Source organism: Lampris incognitus, chromosome 19 (assembly GCF_029633865.1).
Source record: "Lampris incognitus isolate fLamInc1 chromosome 19, fLamInc1.hap2, whole genome shotgun sequence".
Lineage (NCBI taxonomy): Eukaryota > Metazoa > Chordata > Actinopteri > Lampriformes > Lampridae > Lampris > Lampris incognitus.
In genome coordinates, this window is record NC_079229.1 from 5,570,982 (window position 1) to 5,587,160 (window position 16,179).

General features: G+C 44.8%; 1 protein-coding gene across 1 annotated transcript in view; it reads left to right on the forward strand.

Moving 5' to 3' along the window:
- ncoa2 (nuclear receptor coactivator 2) overlaps nucleotides 1–16,179 on the forward strand; it is an 85,429-nt gene that overhangs the window by 27,709 nt on the left and 41,541 nt on the right. Inside the window, exons 3-5 of the mRNA XM_056299402.1 lie at nucleotides 5,268–5,375; nucleotides 6,409–6,581; nucleotides 12,474–12,577. Of these exons, the coding sequence (XP_056155377.1) occupies nucleotides 5,287–5,375; nucleotides 6,409–6,581; nucleotides 12,474–12,577 (366 nt within the window). The 5' untranslated portion in view covers nucleotides 5,268–5,286. The remainder of the gene's footprint in view (nucleotides 1–5,267; nucleotides 5,376–6,408; nucleotides 6,582–12,473; nucleotides 12,578–16,179) is intronic.

The following is a 16,179-nucleotide window of genomic DNA, read 5'->3' on the forward strand; positions in this document are numbered from 1 at the left end:
GCCTTTTCCCATATGTTTAGACGTTCTGAACAATGCCATCCCTGTGCTGAACTGTGAATACTGTATCAAACATAAGCTCACATGCTCACAAAGGCAAAAGTTTCCTCTGACTGAAGGCAGCTGCCACACTTTGACTCACCCTCGCATGTATTATAAAAATGTAGTATGGCCATCTTAGGATTTTGAACAATTCTTCAGCCACACCGGTCAAGTGAGTGCTGAAAAATGTCTGTCTCCAAGCTGTGCAGATTTATCCATTTTGTCGGTGTGAATCCAGACATCCACTCATAGCCTCACAGTGATCCCATGCTATCCATGATTGGCATAAGGTAGCTGCTCATGGGTGATGGGCCATGTGCCCTGACTTTAGCACTAATGAACCAACAAGCTGGCAGCTTGATGGACTGTAAGTGATGGCAGAGTCTGTTCAGAGTATGCCAGTCAATCACATGTATAATGAAGTTATACCTTCACTGACCTATCGGCTTCCTCCTCCCTTCCTTCTAACCTCGAGTCGATGCAAACTGCACATAGGTGTAATTCTGTTAGCAGTGAATAGCTGTCCCATGTCATGTAGGTTGCAACCTCAGCTCAGCCTTATCAGCTCTTTAATGTAGTTGTTTATATGGCTCTAAGAAACCTAGCTAATATAATAACCTAAAACTGAAGTCAACATAATGGTAAATAGCATTTATATATTTGTTGTTTGGTTCAATTATGTTTCAGTTCATTTTTTTTAGTTCATTCATAGGCTCCCATCCTCAGTTTGTGTTGTTTGTTCTAAATGCAAGCTTTAGGCAAAACCTTCCGTATGTGCTTTCTTTTATTTCTTTTGTTTGTTTGGTTTTTTTTTTTTTTTTTTTTTTTGAATGTTCCCCCCCTTTTTCTCCCCAATTGTACCCGGCCAATTACCCCACTCCTCCGAGCCGTCCTGATCACTGCTCCACTGCCTCTGCCGAGCCGGGGAGGGCTGCAGACTACCACATGCCTCCTCCGATACATGTGGAGTCGCCAGCTGCTTCTTTTCACCTGACAGTGAGGAGTTTCGCCGGGAGGGTGTAGCACGTGGGAGGATCACGCTATTCCCCCCAGTTCCCCCTCCCTCCCAACAGGCGCCCCGGCCGACCAGAGGAGGCGCTAGTGCAGCGACCAGGACACACACCCACATCCGGCTTCCCACCCGCAGACACAGCCAATTGTGTCTGTAGGGACGCCCGAACAAGCCGGAGGTAACACGGGGATTCGAAGCGGAGATCCCAATGTTGGTAGGCAACAGAACAGACCGCTACGCTACCCGGACAGCATTATTTATTTTCTTTTAATGGGAGGGAGAATTATTAAAATTTTGTGGCGATCCCTCCCCCTTGTTTAAAACTGAGTGCTTTTCACTCCATTACTCTGGTATACACAGCAAAACACTGACGTTGGAAAGTTGAAGTTCCATCACTCCAGCTCACCGTGGACGAGTCTTCGAGTTGGTCTTGGCTTGCCTTTAAGTGGCTCTTCTGTCTTTTTTCAACACGGTTTGATTTGCTGGTGTGTTTTTGTGTAGTTTTCCAGTTAGAATTATCCTTAATAATGAATATTCATCATACTGCAGTTTGATGGGATTCATTAGGTGCTATGCTCAGAGCACTAACTGCACTGGGATCATTATGGTTGTCACTGTTGTACTCTTCATCACCATCTTAACATCCATGTCTTGGTGTCTCTGGAAGCAGTAAACTAAATGCATAATGTACATAACTGTAGTAGTATTTCTGGTTTTTGTGCAGGCATTTGTGTAGCAGACAGCAACGTTGTATAGTGGGCTGAAGTTGCAAATTATATGTAGATTAAGTTAATTACCATAACAGTAGTCTGTATGTATGCAGCTGGACGCCTGAAACAAGTTGTGTTCTATCTCATCGCAGTCGTATTTAACCTTCTGACGTCTCAAGTTAAGGCAGGTTCAGTAGGTTCATTTTCAGGCAGTTTTTTTTTTAAACTCACTGAACCAAAAAAAAAAAACCTCCAGGAACCACGGCTCGCTTAACAAGATTTTGTTATTCACATATACAGTGATTCTTCAATGGATTACACATATAAATAAATGCAGCGTAACACATTCATTATCAAGCACAAGATATTTAACTTCTCACAATAATCGGATCATATGAAAGGCTAAAACCGCATGATAAACACTTCTTCCATTACTAGCAACAGTGGTTTCCTTTTAAGAGCAAACGGTACTTGGAGTACAACTCTCCAACCCTTACCAGACACCATCACCGGTGTAGGCTCTTGATGAGTTTCCTGCTACCACTAACGTTCTCATCGGATACCTCCTCCTCCTTCACTCTGGCGGTTGTAAAATCCTCAGCCAATCTGTGTGCCATGAAATTTCCCTTTTTATTGTTGTTAGTGGGTGGGTGGTTCGTGAAATAAAAGCAGTCCGCTAAAAAGTCAACATTTTCTTAACTTTATAAAAGTCTCCATTTTGGCAAGAAGCCACAAGTGTGAATGCGGTTTATTGGGGGGAATTGAGGGTAGGGATGGGAGAACTGTTGTTAAGATGAGGTCACACACGCCAACATACAGAAGAGCAGAAACGGTGGCTACCAGACCTTCGCCGAGCTTCACTCGGGGAGGAAGTCTCCTCTGCTGTCTGACGTTGATAATTAAGTCAATGACACGGCTCCATACAGTAACAGTGTGAACACCAGCGCCCAGCTGTTTATAGACACCCAGGGATCCAGGGCATTCTGGAGGATTAGACGTCCCTAGCTAGTCTGCCCGTGTGGCGATCAGGCCCCCCAGCAACAGCAAAGGCCGGCCTTCCTGTTGGCAATCCAGCTTTGTTGTCTGGCTAACTGGCTGACTGTCTAGCCGTCTTTATCGGTGTCATTGAGACGTGCTTTGTACTTCCAGTCTCTTTATTTTTCTCAATGTACAATGACCCTACCTTTATTGCCGTGTCAAGGAGAGGAAGGCAACCAATTATATCCAACCCAAAGGGACAAGCGCAGCCAATCAGGTGTGGAATCCCCATGGTAACTTGCTGTGGAAGGCCCACTGACAGCCAATGAGAATGGGCAGTGCTGCATGGCTATGATTGTTTAATGGCCTGTTTCTGTTGTCATTAATAAGGCGCGTAACCTCTGCTGCAGACACTGTTGTAATTTCAGTAGACGGCACAGCAGCACAGTGAGTAAAGACACCCCATATGGCATTTAAAAGATAGCAATGCGAAGGCAGCGGAGTCACTCATACATACCAAAGGACTTGTTTATCTGTATTTTGCTTTGCTTGCCCATGTCACACATTGAATCCATTTATTGTATCGGTTAAAAAAAGCATCTGTGTCCAAGTCAGATGTCAACAGAGATAGTAAAGACAAATTTTATTTGTTTAGCTATATTGCATTCCCAGAGGGCTTTACAATCATATGACATTTTCCAACAGATTAGATTCAAATAAATGTTGTGGACAACACCCCCTAGCCTTAGTCCCTTGATTCAGACGAGGGAAAAACTCCACAGAAAAAAAACTCATCGGGAAGAGAAAAAAAATGGGAGAAACCTCAAGAAGAGCATCAGAGGAGGGATCCTCTTCCAAGACAGATCGACGTGCAATGTGTGCCAAGTGAACAGAGTAGACGAGCAGTAGCAGATTTGCAGTAGCCACTCAATGAGGCGCTTATAGCTTGCACGACTTATAGCAAAACCCATAAATCGTGGTGCATGCTGTTTGTTTTCTCCTTATGAGTCTCCCTTATCTCTGAAATCAAACAATGGCAACTAGGTACAGCCATTTGAGCACAGACCCTACCATTAGCTGTAAGTAGGCCACTGCAGGCCAGCAGGGAGCCTGGCTCAAGTTAGCATGGCGGCTAGCTCTCCGTTCAGTTCTGCAGACTTCTGCTCAACTCCACTGCTCCACTCTGCTCTACATTGTGCTGTGCTGTACTGTTGTGCCTTATGTAATGGCTGAGCAGTGAACACTTTGTGCCATAGCTGTTTCCATGGTAAGGGTGGCTCAGAGCGTATCACAACACAGCATGCCCCAGCCTTGTGGGCTGTGCTGGGGAAAGTCTCGCTCTCTCGCTCTCTTGCTCTCGTTTTTGCTCTCTGTATGTCTGTGTTTCTGTTTCTCTGTGTTTGCACAACCCTTCTGCATTGTATATTAATCGGGGTGTTACTCTCTCTTTTAGAGATCCGTCTCTTACCTGTTACATAGAAATGAATCAGCAAGAATGCAAGGAGGAGGATTCTCAGTTAGCAGCTATCAGTCTTAAATTTATGATTTTTGTCCATAAATCACCACAGGACCAAAAGACACAACAGTACGCACAAAAGGGGCTTGCCCACCCCTAATAAAAGCCAGCTCTATTAACCACCATCTCATTTTGTTGATGGTGACGATTAATAAAGCATTGCCCTGTTCAATAATTGATCACTTTTCATTTAGTGCCATGGAGTTGAGCCTGTTCTGAATTTCACATAAGGATGAGAGATGGGATGTCGGTATGGAGAAAATTCAAGACTTGATGGACCTATACCATATTTCCAGGGGGTACTCAGTTTGTCAAGTCACGCTTGAGATGTTTTTTTTTATTTAAAACACGACACAGATTCATAAACCTAACAGTTTTAAGACAAACCCAAAGAAGCTGCTGTATTGTCTGTCAGCTTGGAACCAGTCACTGAATTTATATATACTTCCTCACAGAGGTTTCACTCAGCAACTAGAGCTCGATCTAAATTAAGCTGGCATCCCTGGGTTCAGAAATTTGATTTGATATCGAGGCGACTGTTCAAATCAAAATCACAAAGCCTCCTCCAAAGAAGTGAATAAACATGGACATTTGTTGTCTTCAAATCCACTCTTCTTCTCTTTTTTTTTTTCGTGAGGTGGCTCGGCTTGGTATTGTAATGTATGGGTTTTTCTCGGCGCGTAGTTGAGCAAACAGTCTGGGGCTGTGGGGGAAGCATGCTCTCATTTCAGCCTCCCTAGGGAGAGCTGGGCTATCAGAGAGAAATGATTGAATCTCTTTGCCTGTTCCATTTGCACTCATTTCTCCTGGAGTGGATCAACCTGTGCCCTCAGCACAGGTTCCTGTGTGTGAGTGTGCATGTATACATACAAGTTCATATACATAGGCATGTAGAATCCCCACCTTCACAGTTTTAAGTCATTCCATCAGAAGTTGTGTGTTTACGTATGTTGGAAGCTGTCTTATATTAAAAACTGACCGGCTGTGTGTGTTTGTATGCTCTTTTTACCAGACGCTGATATGCATTGAAGATGAGTGGAGTCGGTGAAAACCCATCTGACCCTGCAAGGGCAGAGTCAAGAAAACGCAAAGAATGTTCCACCGAGCTTTTAGGACCCAGGTAAGACTCTTGCAAGTTTAGCCTTTCTAACAAGGGCCCAGCATTCCCCAGTATGTCTCTTCTGACAAGTTGTTCTTGTGGAACCTTTCTACTTCCATTAAACTGCACACACTGGAGAGTGACAAAAAGGAGGAAGGGCGAAAGAGAGCGTTTCATGTGACAAAAGTCATGGATTCCGATTGAAACCCACTGTATCACAAGGCTGTAGCCTGCAGCTTCTTGCCTCATTCTAAAGCCTCTTGGGACCAAAGTTCCTCTTCATCCCCATTATATGTTGCTAAAACAAAGATAACCTTGGTGCTTATCAAAGATGTTTATAGTAGCATCCAGCACTTACTCCTTATATTCAAATGGCCTTGCATACAGTAGCAATCCAGCCGTTAACTATGAATAGTTAACTGTTTATGTAGCTTTTAACCCTAGAGCACGCAGGCTGCTGAAGCCTGTAAAAACGAATCTGCATAATTCATTCGAAGACAGGCACACAGCGCTGCATGTTGTCTTTATTTATGCAGCGCTTCATGTTTGCAAACAGTAGAAAAGAAATGAAGAATGACCCCAGAGATATATTTACAACAATATGGAGTACAGAATCTGACCCTAGCCCCATCCCCCTCCCTCATTCCAGTATATTTACATGCCAAGGTTTGTGGTTCAGGCTGTGCACTATGTCATTTGGCAGCGAAGAAAATGAGAGGGCTTTTTAGCAATGTCCATAGATGACTGATTGTACTGAAGCCTGGTTGTGTAAGTTGAACTTGTGTAGTATCCCACTCCAGGCTCCTATGGCCTACCCATATATTCTCTGGCTATGGGAAGACTCACAAACACAGGCCTGCTCTCCATCTTTGTCAGTTCAACAAACACACATTTACATACACGTTCACACACACACACACACACACACTTTTTGAAACACCTTAGCTAGTTATTTTTTCCTCTTAGGGAGTCCTCTATTGCCCGAATTTTCACCCTCATTTAATTTTATCCTCCCAGCTCCTTTTCTCACCCTGGGGTTGTTTTGTCTCTGCAGCCCCAAGCGGAGCAATGAGAAGCGCAACCGCGAACATGAGAACAAATACATTGAGGAGCTCGCCGAGCTGATCTTTGCCAACTTCAACGACATCGACAATTTCAATGTCAAGCCCGACAAATGTGCAATCCTGAAGGAAACTGTGAAGCAGATCAGACAGATAAAGGAGCAAGGTAAGAGGTGTTAGAGCCAGCCACCTTAAGAACCACATTTATATCATATGTATGTCTCTTCAAAAAGCATTCAGAGCCCCTGAAATTGCCTTTAAATGTTACGGTGAAAAGTGTCTTTATGCATGTTCAATAATTCAGGTAAGGAATTCGCAGTAAGTTGAATCAGTTCATCTGGACACAAGGTTTAGTGGGAGAAAAGTTTCATCACTCATCCAAGTGCATTCTTGTTGATGAGAGAGTGGAGGTGGTACGTATGAAATTACAGGAGGACCCCACCCTTAGCAATAGAACCACTGTTAATACTGACTAAGTGTTTCTGCTCCTTAAGCTGTGTCTTGTCTTCAGTCCACATACTTAACATACAGAGGGCAGTACTATAGGCAGAAAGAAGCATCGTTGTGCTATGGGTTCCCCAGTTTCACCTATAGTGGCTGACTTGTATATTGAGGAAGTGGAAAAGAGGGCTCCAATGTCCTATCCAGGGACACCACCAAGCCACTGGTTCAGATTTGTGGACGACACCTGAGTTAAAATTAAATTTCAGGGCATGCCACATTTCTCGAACCATATTAACTCGGTAGACAACCACATCAAGTTCACCAGGGAGGATGTGAACAGAGACAAGTTAGCCTCCTTGGACTGTGAAATTGCAGTTGGTGATGGGGGACATCTGATTGTTGATGTTTACCGTAAACCAACACATACTGATCAATACTTAAGGTTTTCCCCCCCTCATCCACTGGAGCACAAACTAGGAGTCATCAGGGCGCTGTACCACTGAGCTGACAATGTCCCCACTGACACAGCAGCCGGGGAAGGGGGGAAATCCCACATTAAACAGGCCCTGGTTAAATGTGGTTAACCTAACTGGGTGTTTGTCAAAGCCAGGAAGACCCCCAAACAGTGCACCAGCTGATCGAAGCGAGGAGAAGGACAACCGCTGTCTAAGCGTAAACCAGTGGTGATTCCGTATGTGGCGGGAGTGTCAGAACAGTTGAGACACGTATTTTCTAAACACTGCATCTCAGTTGCTTTCAAACCCCAAAACACACTGCACCAGAAATTGGTTCACCCCAAAGATTGGGTCCCCCGGCACAAACCGAGCAACATAGTGTATGCTGTTAAGTGCTGGGAGGATTGCCATAACTTGTACATCAGGGAAACCAAACAGATGCTGGCAAAGAGAATGGCACAACACAGCAGAGCTAACGTGTCAGGCCACGACTCCGCACATCCTTGATAAGGAGGAACGCTGGTTTGAACGGGGAGTCAAAGAGGCCGTCTGTGTGAAGAGGGAATGCCCATCCCTGAACCGAGGGGAGGAGGGGGCCTAAGAGTACATCTGTCACCATCTTACAATGCTGTGATTGCAACGAATCTCCAATCTTCTGTGAATAGTACACGTGGCCATTCTAACTGTAGTTAATGGTCACGCCAATTTGCATATGAAACCAATCGTTAGTTTTAGTCGTCATGCAACTGTGTTGTTTATAAGGTTTGGTTCTCAGTCAGCTGAGACTGCAAGAGGTCACTTGGATGAGTGATGAAACGTTTCTCCCACTAAACACTGTCTCCAGATGAACTGATTCAACTTTCTGTGATTTACGGTGAACAGAGTCCGTAGTTGACACTCTGCTGGCTGCTTTATATAAAACCCTCAGCGCTCGACACCTGTCCACTTAGAAAACCTGTGCAATCAACCTAAAAGGCTTTAATGTGTCGCATGGTGGAAAGCCTAGTTATTTGTCAAGTCAGCTGCAGTGAACACAGAGGTGAATCGAATGCTGTTCTGTTGTGGTTAAGAGGTAGGGAGGCTGCGAATAGGTTAACCAGTTTTAGATAGGCGGGATAACAGTATTGTTTGGAGTCAGTTGGCTTTTCAGTAGCTTGTTATTAAGGTTTTGTATTTCAATAGACAATGAATATTGTTGGATAAACAAGATTCTGGTGCAGACTCTCATACAGTATAATGTCATAATAACATGATTAGGATGCAATTATGATTGGTAGTAAATTTGGTTGTTTAAATGTAGGGGTAAATATGGGCTTGGTATGGTTTCTTCTCACTGAAGTTGTCATCGCAGCAGTTGAGTGAATCTGGTAGACAGAGAGTGGAGAGTTCTAGGTATATGTGAGTCAGACTGGCTGATGATGTTGCTGTGTTTTATGTGACTCACAGCGCCAAGTATTATGTAATGGTGAGCAATGTGATGCAAAATCGCACACAAACACTCTGGCCTACCGTCTGTCGGTCCCTTCCCCCTCTGCACTTTCCTACAACCCCCCCCCCCCGCCGTCCTTTTCCTTGTTCTCTCCATTTCATGCTAGGCTGGAGTGACATCCCAATCCTTTCGCTGAAGGCAGTAATTGTATTTGTACATCGACCACCAAGAGAAGGGCGGAATATTTGCCTTGTTTTCGTACTTTGTTTCTCAGCCCTGATAGCTGTCTGGAGACACCCTATTACAGTGTCTTTCAAGGCATCGCTGCGGCTCGTTCTGTATGGTCCAGGAACGGACCACCGCCAGCCCTTGTCCTATTACTCTTTCTCTAATTGGGAAATCCCTAAACCTTAATTAAATCTTTGTCTGGAGAAAATGGTGTTTCTTTTATTACTACCTTTTGTCCTTGTTATGTCAATTGATCTTACCCTTTTAAGAGTTTGTGTGTCACGCAAAAAACGTTCGTTTCTTATGGGTCTATTAGACCAGTGAGATGTGTTTTCCCTCTTGGAGTGACTCAAAGCATTCACAGCTTGTGGTGACATTACCGAATGTATTTTCTTAAATTGTACAAATGTGACTTAAAGCTGGGGTTGGTAGTTTTTTTTTTTTTATGGTGTCATTGAGCAGAAATTCTATAATAACCTTTCTGCAAATTGTAAATGAACTGGTCTGAGAGAAAACTAGACTTCTGCACCTCCTTTTGGCTCTGTATTCAGGCTTTAAAAAAGTCTAGCCCTGGACGGAAGACTTAACCAATCACGGGTCCTTTTAGAGAGAGGGCGTTGCTGTTGGCTGTTCTACAAATGCAGATGCACAATTCGTGTCCGCCCTTGCCCCACCGGTCGCTTGTGGTTGTAACCCTAACCCTAAAATCAACAAGACCAACTCGAAATGGCTTCTTCATACGAACAATATTAGTGTAACTAAGAGATTCACTGGGGAAAAAAAGGATTTTTTTACATGGATAGATTATCAACTACGATACAAGTTTCACGAGTCTCGCTTTGACATTTCCTGGTTGTACCCAAGCGTAAGGTGCTGAAGAGCGATGCGGCGGTCATTTGGTGGGTGGGACTTAGTGGAGTGATATGAGGCAGCAGAGAGAGAGAGAGGCGGAAGGATTTGCATTGGAATGTTCAATGTTACCTACTGCAGCTTTAATAAGCCATACTGATTGGTGTCACAGCCTTGGGACGAAGTGCAACACTGTGATGATGGCCTTTGAAAAAGGGGACCTCCTAGGGGGAGGGGTTAATTTAGCCTTGTATGTCCTTCTCATGCTGTCTGTATACATTTGTCTAATTGAAATCAGAATGGAGTTTTGTACCAAGGAAAAATAACAATCCCCCACTAAGTTGAGGGTATGTTTTTAGCATATACTTTAATGATGAGCAATTGATTTCTCTGAAAGAGTCTTGGAATTATGGCATTTTATAGCCTCCTTTCTACTCCTAACTGCTTTCCAGTGCTACCTTAGTACAGCCAAGCCCCTAATTGGCAAGAGACTTGATTAATCTGAACTGCAATTAGTTCAGAGAAGAGCTGGCTGGTAGTATACATCATCTCTGTGAAATGACTGGAAACTAAAATAACATCTAAAAATGTACACTTAAAATGCAGTAATTATAAAGAAAAAGAGAAAATTGGGTGAATGCCCTGACAGAAGTTAAATTTATTAAGCAAGTTCTAAATCACAAATTGCCAATTTAAGATGCAAGTTAGCCCAGATATTTAGAAAATGCCTGTAACCAATTTCTGCCCTCCTTTCATGGCACAGTACTGCAGCCCAGCGTTGGGGTCGGGCAGGAGGTGGTGAGAGCCAGTGAGGGCCACATGGCATTGAGTGATGGGTCCCTACTCAGGGCAGCTGTGCTAGTGTACTGACACCCACTGGGCTTGTAGTGGGCCTGCTGATGCACACATCATTAATGCTGAAAGAGATTGATATTTGTGTGCATGTCAGTTAGCACACGTGCCCACACAGCAGGGGAAATCTGCATTGGCCTCCAGTCTGTTTGGGGGGAAAAAAATGACAAAGGGGGTAGATTGGTTTGTTTTTCGCTTTGAAAATGTCTCACCATATGGTGGGCCTTCACCTTGGCGTCGTGCAACTATCAAATCTGTTCACTTGCAAGTTCCTCCCAACAGTCCCCACACATTCCTCCTCTCATCATCATCTCTAAAAGTAGGGCAGCCTGCGCTCTGAACATAAGGCTTCTCTGCACGGCTATTAACCCAATCACTCACATGGAGAAATGCAGAGCACCCTACTGCAGGTACACAATAGGCTGGAGCCTGCAGTAGGCAAATAAACACATATGTTCACCAAGACAGAAACGAATAACCTAGCCTTAATTTAAGATGGGTCGTTCAACATCTCCAACAGCAGACACTGAGGGGAAAAAAAAAAGGTTGCTCGACATTTCCTCAACGTCCAGTAAGTACATCCAGACTTGCATCCCAGACATCGTCATAAATTGTAGTGCAGTTTGACCGGGCATCCAATTTGGATTGCTGCAGTCATTGCCGAATTAAATCGTCTCTTGGTGCCATTTGTATGACAGAGTTGTTCTTCAAAGCATTTGCTTAATGTCGCTGGTCAGTTTTTGTTGAGTGACCAAGCGGATATTTGACCTATTAAGTGTAAGAAGGAAAATTAGTTGAGATTGAGGACATTTCTAGGCAATGGGTTTTAATTCAGTAATGGAATTTGGGGCAGATTTTACCCCATGTATGAACTTGTCTGTAAGGTCCAAAGACCGAGTCTCCTCACATGCTCAGTATCTACTCTGAACAGAGGCGTTTTGGGACTGTACAGCTAGCACTATTTCTCCCTCATGGCAGTGCAGAAACAATTAGAGTTCAGCGTTTTCTTTGAAATTCAAAGATCACGACAAAGGATTTTTTTCACTAGTCAGTTTTAGGCTCACCAGTAAAGTTATGATTGAACTTTTGGGCTGACCAGGACTTTGGCTCTTGGTCAGAAAATATCCAACAAGCCTATTTGGAGCAGGATCTGTTTACATGGTGCAGAAGGCTGATGTTCTCCGTCTTTCCATAATAGCCTTTTTTTGCCGGCTGACAATGCCATCCATTCCATGGCCACCACCAGCGTAGCAGCTGCATGCTCCGACACACTCACTCATTTACTGTGACCTTTCACCCCATTTGTTATTAAGTGCCTTGGTTTACACCATGGCAACATGTCTGCTATAGGACAGAGTGTGACTGAACAGGTGAAACTTTGTTAAAAGGTGTTTTTCCAAAACGGCCTATTTAAAACACAAAAGAACGTTTTGAAAAGGGATGAGAAACTGTTTAATGCAAAACTGCTGGTTTTTTTTGTTTGGTTTTGTTTTTCTCTGAAATCCATGTCATCTTGTCTCGGTTCACTTTGATGAGTAAGTGAGCTTTTAAATCGATTCTTGATGGAATAGTCTACAAAATTCCATTGAGCTGCAATGATCGAGGTGCCAGTCAATTTGAATAAGCTGCTATAACAGGATGAACACTGGCCTAAATTTGTGTAAACTCAGAATGAATGAACACCCCTGTAAAAAGTGGTATTTATCAATGTTAACTAGTAATTATGAGGTAATGCCTATATCAGGTCTGAACCTGTCAATTTCCTTCTTTTCTGCACCGTTCTTGACCTTCTCCTCCACAGAGAAAGCAGCAGCAGCCAATGAGGAGGAGGTGCAGAAGGCTGACGTCTCATCGACAGGCCAAAGTGTGATTGACAAAGATGCCTTGGGACCAATGATGCTGGAGGTGAGTTGTGTGCCTCTTAATTGGAGTTGATGCCTTGGAAATGGAAAAAGTTACAACGCATCATTCGATGAACGCACACTTTCAAATAGGATAGGTTTCCCCTCTTAAGTCATGATTGGAAGCTATAAAAGAAGTGCCGTCCGTAGAAAGCCATCACAAGTGGGCCAGTAGCATCTGTGTCTGAGTGTGTAGCTTTGCAGAATAAAGGCTGCCAGCGTCTTGTATTTGTCCCAGAGTGGCTGTAAATCACAGAGTAGAGCATTGGCCTAGTTGTCCCACAGAGGGCCACTGAAGTACTTGCGTCTAATGGGAAAGAAAGCAGCAGCCTGGCAGATGAATCAGTCCATTGAGCCTCCTCCCTTCAGCTCCCTCCCTCTTTTTCTTGTTTGCTTCCTCTCTTGTTCGCTCTCTCGCTCTCACTCTGTCTCACTGTGTCTCTCTTTCCCTCTCTTCCCTCCCTTTGCTCCTAGTTTGTTCTGTCATGAAATATTTATAGCTCTCCAGGTCCGGCATCACTGAATCGACATGCTAACTCATGGCTAAATATAGCCTGGTGCAGCCTGTATGCTTTCCCATCTGTCAGCAGCACCAAAACACAGGGACTGGCCGTTCACACCAGCCACATTCCCGTCCCCAAGCCTGAGCTCATTAAGGCATGCTCTGAAGACAATTGCTGTCGGCAGGAAATGCACCCACGCGGCCCCTGACCCTTTTCCAAGGCCTTCCGCTGCCTACTATTGAGCCAGCATGGAGAGACAGAGAGGGCCTTGAGAAAACATTAGTGTGCCATTGATGTAACCCCCTGGGAACTGGCCTTGTTCTGTCACATGACTCCCTAGGTATACAGTTTGCATGCCTGGCATACTGCTGCGTTTGACTGCTATTGTATGGATTGGTGAGATCATGTAGCCACAAGAGACTTTGTTGTAAATGTTCCTTGGAATACTGTTTGGTGGTGGTTATGCTGAAGGTCCAGTATGTTTAGCAAGCATGATATGAAGAGTTGCCACTCCGCAAGAACCAATGCCATAAGCTGGTTCTTTTTAGCATATTGTATGCTACAAAGAACCAGCTTATGGTTCAGGGTTAATATCTCCTTCACTATCCTTGGAAGGGAGCTGATTCAATAGCTGGCGCAGGACTTTGTGACAGCAGCCATAAGACATAGTAAGCATTGGACTTAGTCTAAGGGTGTTGAGTGAGTAAACTAACATGCTATCACCTAGAGGGCTTGAGACCTGTGGCTCTAAACTTTGCGCACTTAATAACTTCTTATATTGCAGACTGAAGATGTCACTTAGTTGAGTGATGAAGCGCATCTGTCAGTAAACTGTATCCAGATGAACTGATTCAACCTTCTTTGAGATTCTTATACTGCAGTGGCCAGTTTTGCAAGTTAATGTCAACTGAGAGGTGGGTTAGCAACAAAATTGTTGTAGGAGAAAGAAGGCGAGCACCATTAGAGAGATAAAGTAAGAGAGGAGACCTGAGAGTAAGTTCGCACATGTGCAACCGATTTAGCCGTGTCTGCAGTGTATATTTAATCAGGGCATTGTAAATCAAAGTATTGGCTAACTTTATTATGTAAGATTGTCTGGATGAAAGCAAGACTTGGCAAATGAGACTGTTTGCTCCATTTGTGTTTGCCCTACTTGTCCAGTACATGGCCTTTCTTCACAGAGAATGGACTTACACAACCATGCAACACTCTGGAGAAGAGAACTGCATTACGATTGGAATCCCGCGGGACCCAATGCAAATCTCGCTGGAGTGGGCGGTTTTAACTTTGCTGCGGGTGGTCAAAAAAATTAACTGCGGGTACCAGAATTTAGCTAGGTCATTCATTCATTCATTCATTCATCATCAGCCCCTTCTCCAGGGTCGGGGTCGCAGTGGCAGCAGGCTAAGTAGGGCACTCCAGACGTCCCTCTCCCCAGCAACACCCTCCAGCTCCTCCTGGGGGATCCCAAGGCTTTCCCAGGCCTGATTGGACATGTAGTCCAGCGAGCTCTGGGTCTACCCCGGGGTCTCCTCCCAGTTGGCCATGCCCGGTAAATCTCCAAAGGAAGGTACGCAGGAGGCATCCTGATCAGATGCCCGAACCACTTCAACTGGCTCCTTTCAAGGTGAAGGAGCAGTGGCTCTACTCCAAGCTCCCTCCGCTGTCCGAGCTCCTCACCCTATCTCTAAGGCTGAGCTCAGACACCCTATGGAGGAAACTCATTTCAGCCGCTTGTATCCGCGATCTCACCCTTTGGGTCACTACTCAAAGCTCATGACCATAGGTGACGTTTGGAACCAAGACTGACTGGTAAACTGAGAGCTTTGCCTTCCGGCTCAGCTGCCTCTTCACCACAACGGTCCGGTACAACATCCGCATTACTGCTGATGCTGCACCAATCCGCCTGTCAATCTCCTGCTCCATCCTACCCTCACTCGTGAACAAGACCCCAAGATACTTGAACTCCTTCACTTGAGACAACAACTCATCCCCAACCCGAAGGGAGCAAACCACCATTTTCCGGTAGAGAACCATGGCCTCAGACTTGGAGGTGCTGACTCTCATCCCGGCCATTTCACACTCAGCTGCAAACCAGCCCAGTGTGCGCTGGAGGTCGCGTTCTGATGAAGCCAACAAAACCACATCGTCTGCGAAGAGCAGAGATGCAATTCTGAGGTTCCCAAAATGGACACAGTCCTCACCTTGGCTGCGCCTTGAGATCCTGTCCATGAATATCACGAACAGAATCGGAGACAAGAGACAACCTTGGCGGAGTCCAACACCCACCGAAAACGTCTTTGACTTTGTGCCAAGAATGCGGACACAGCTCTTACTTTGGATATATAAGGACTGAATGGCTTGTAGCAACTGCCTGGTACCTCATACACCCGCAGTATCCCCACAGAGTGCCCCGGGGTACACGGTTGTAAGCCTTCTCCAAGTCCACAAAACACATGTAGACTGGCTGGTCAAACTCCCATGCTCCCCTCAGCACTTGCGCAAAGGTAAAGAGTTGGTCCGCTGTTCCACGGCCAGGACGGAATCCGCATTGTTCCTCCTGGATCCGAGGTTCGACAACTGGTCGGAGCCTCCTTTCCAGCACCATAGAGTAGACTTGACCAGGGAGGCTGAGCAATGTGATGCCCCAATAATTGGAGCACACCCTCCAGTCCCCCTTTTTAATATAGCTAGGTCATTACAATACAAAAGCAAAGCACATAATTTCACTACGTTATTACTGACAGGTATGCATTTCTTTATTACTACACAGTAAAATAACATGGTTTCCCTGCAGGATGGGGGAAGACACAAAATCAATAGAGCTCTATTGTGCGGGCAGGAAAGGTCAGAATGTTTGCAGGTGTGGACAGACACATTGCAGGAGCAGGAGGTATGGTCAGAAATCCAGCAGGAGCAGGATTAAGAAAACAGTGTTGCGCAGAGCTCTTACTCTGGAGCATCCCCACACTGCACAGTGAGAGATAAGATTTACCTTAGGCAAAATTGTTGATGAAACTTTCAATTCTGTACATGCCTCGGTTTTTAGATCATGGTTAGGGACCTTAACCACGATCGAAAACCTTTCTAGGTTCATTAAAAG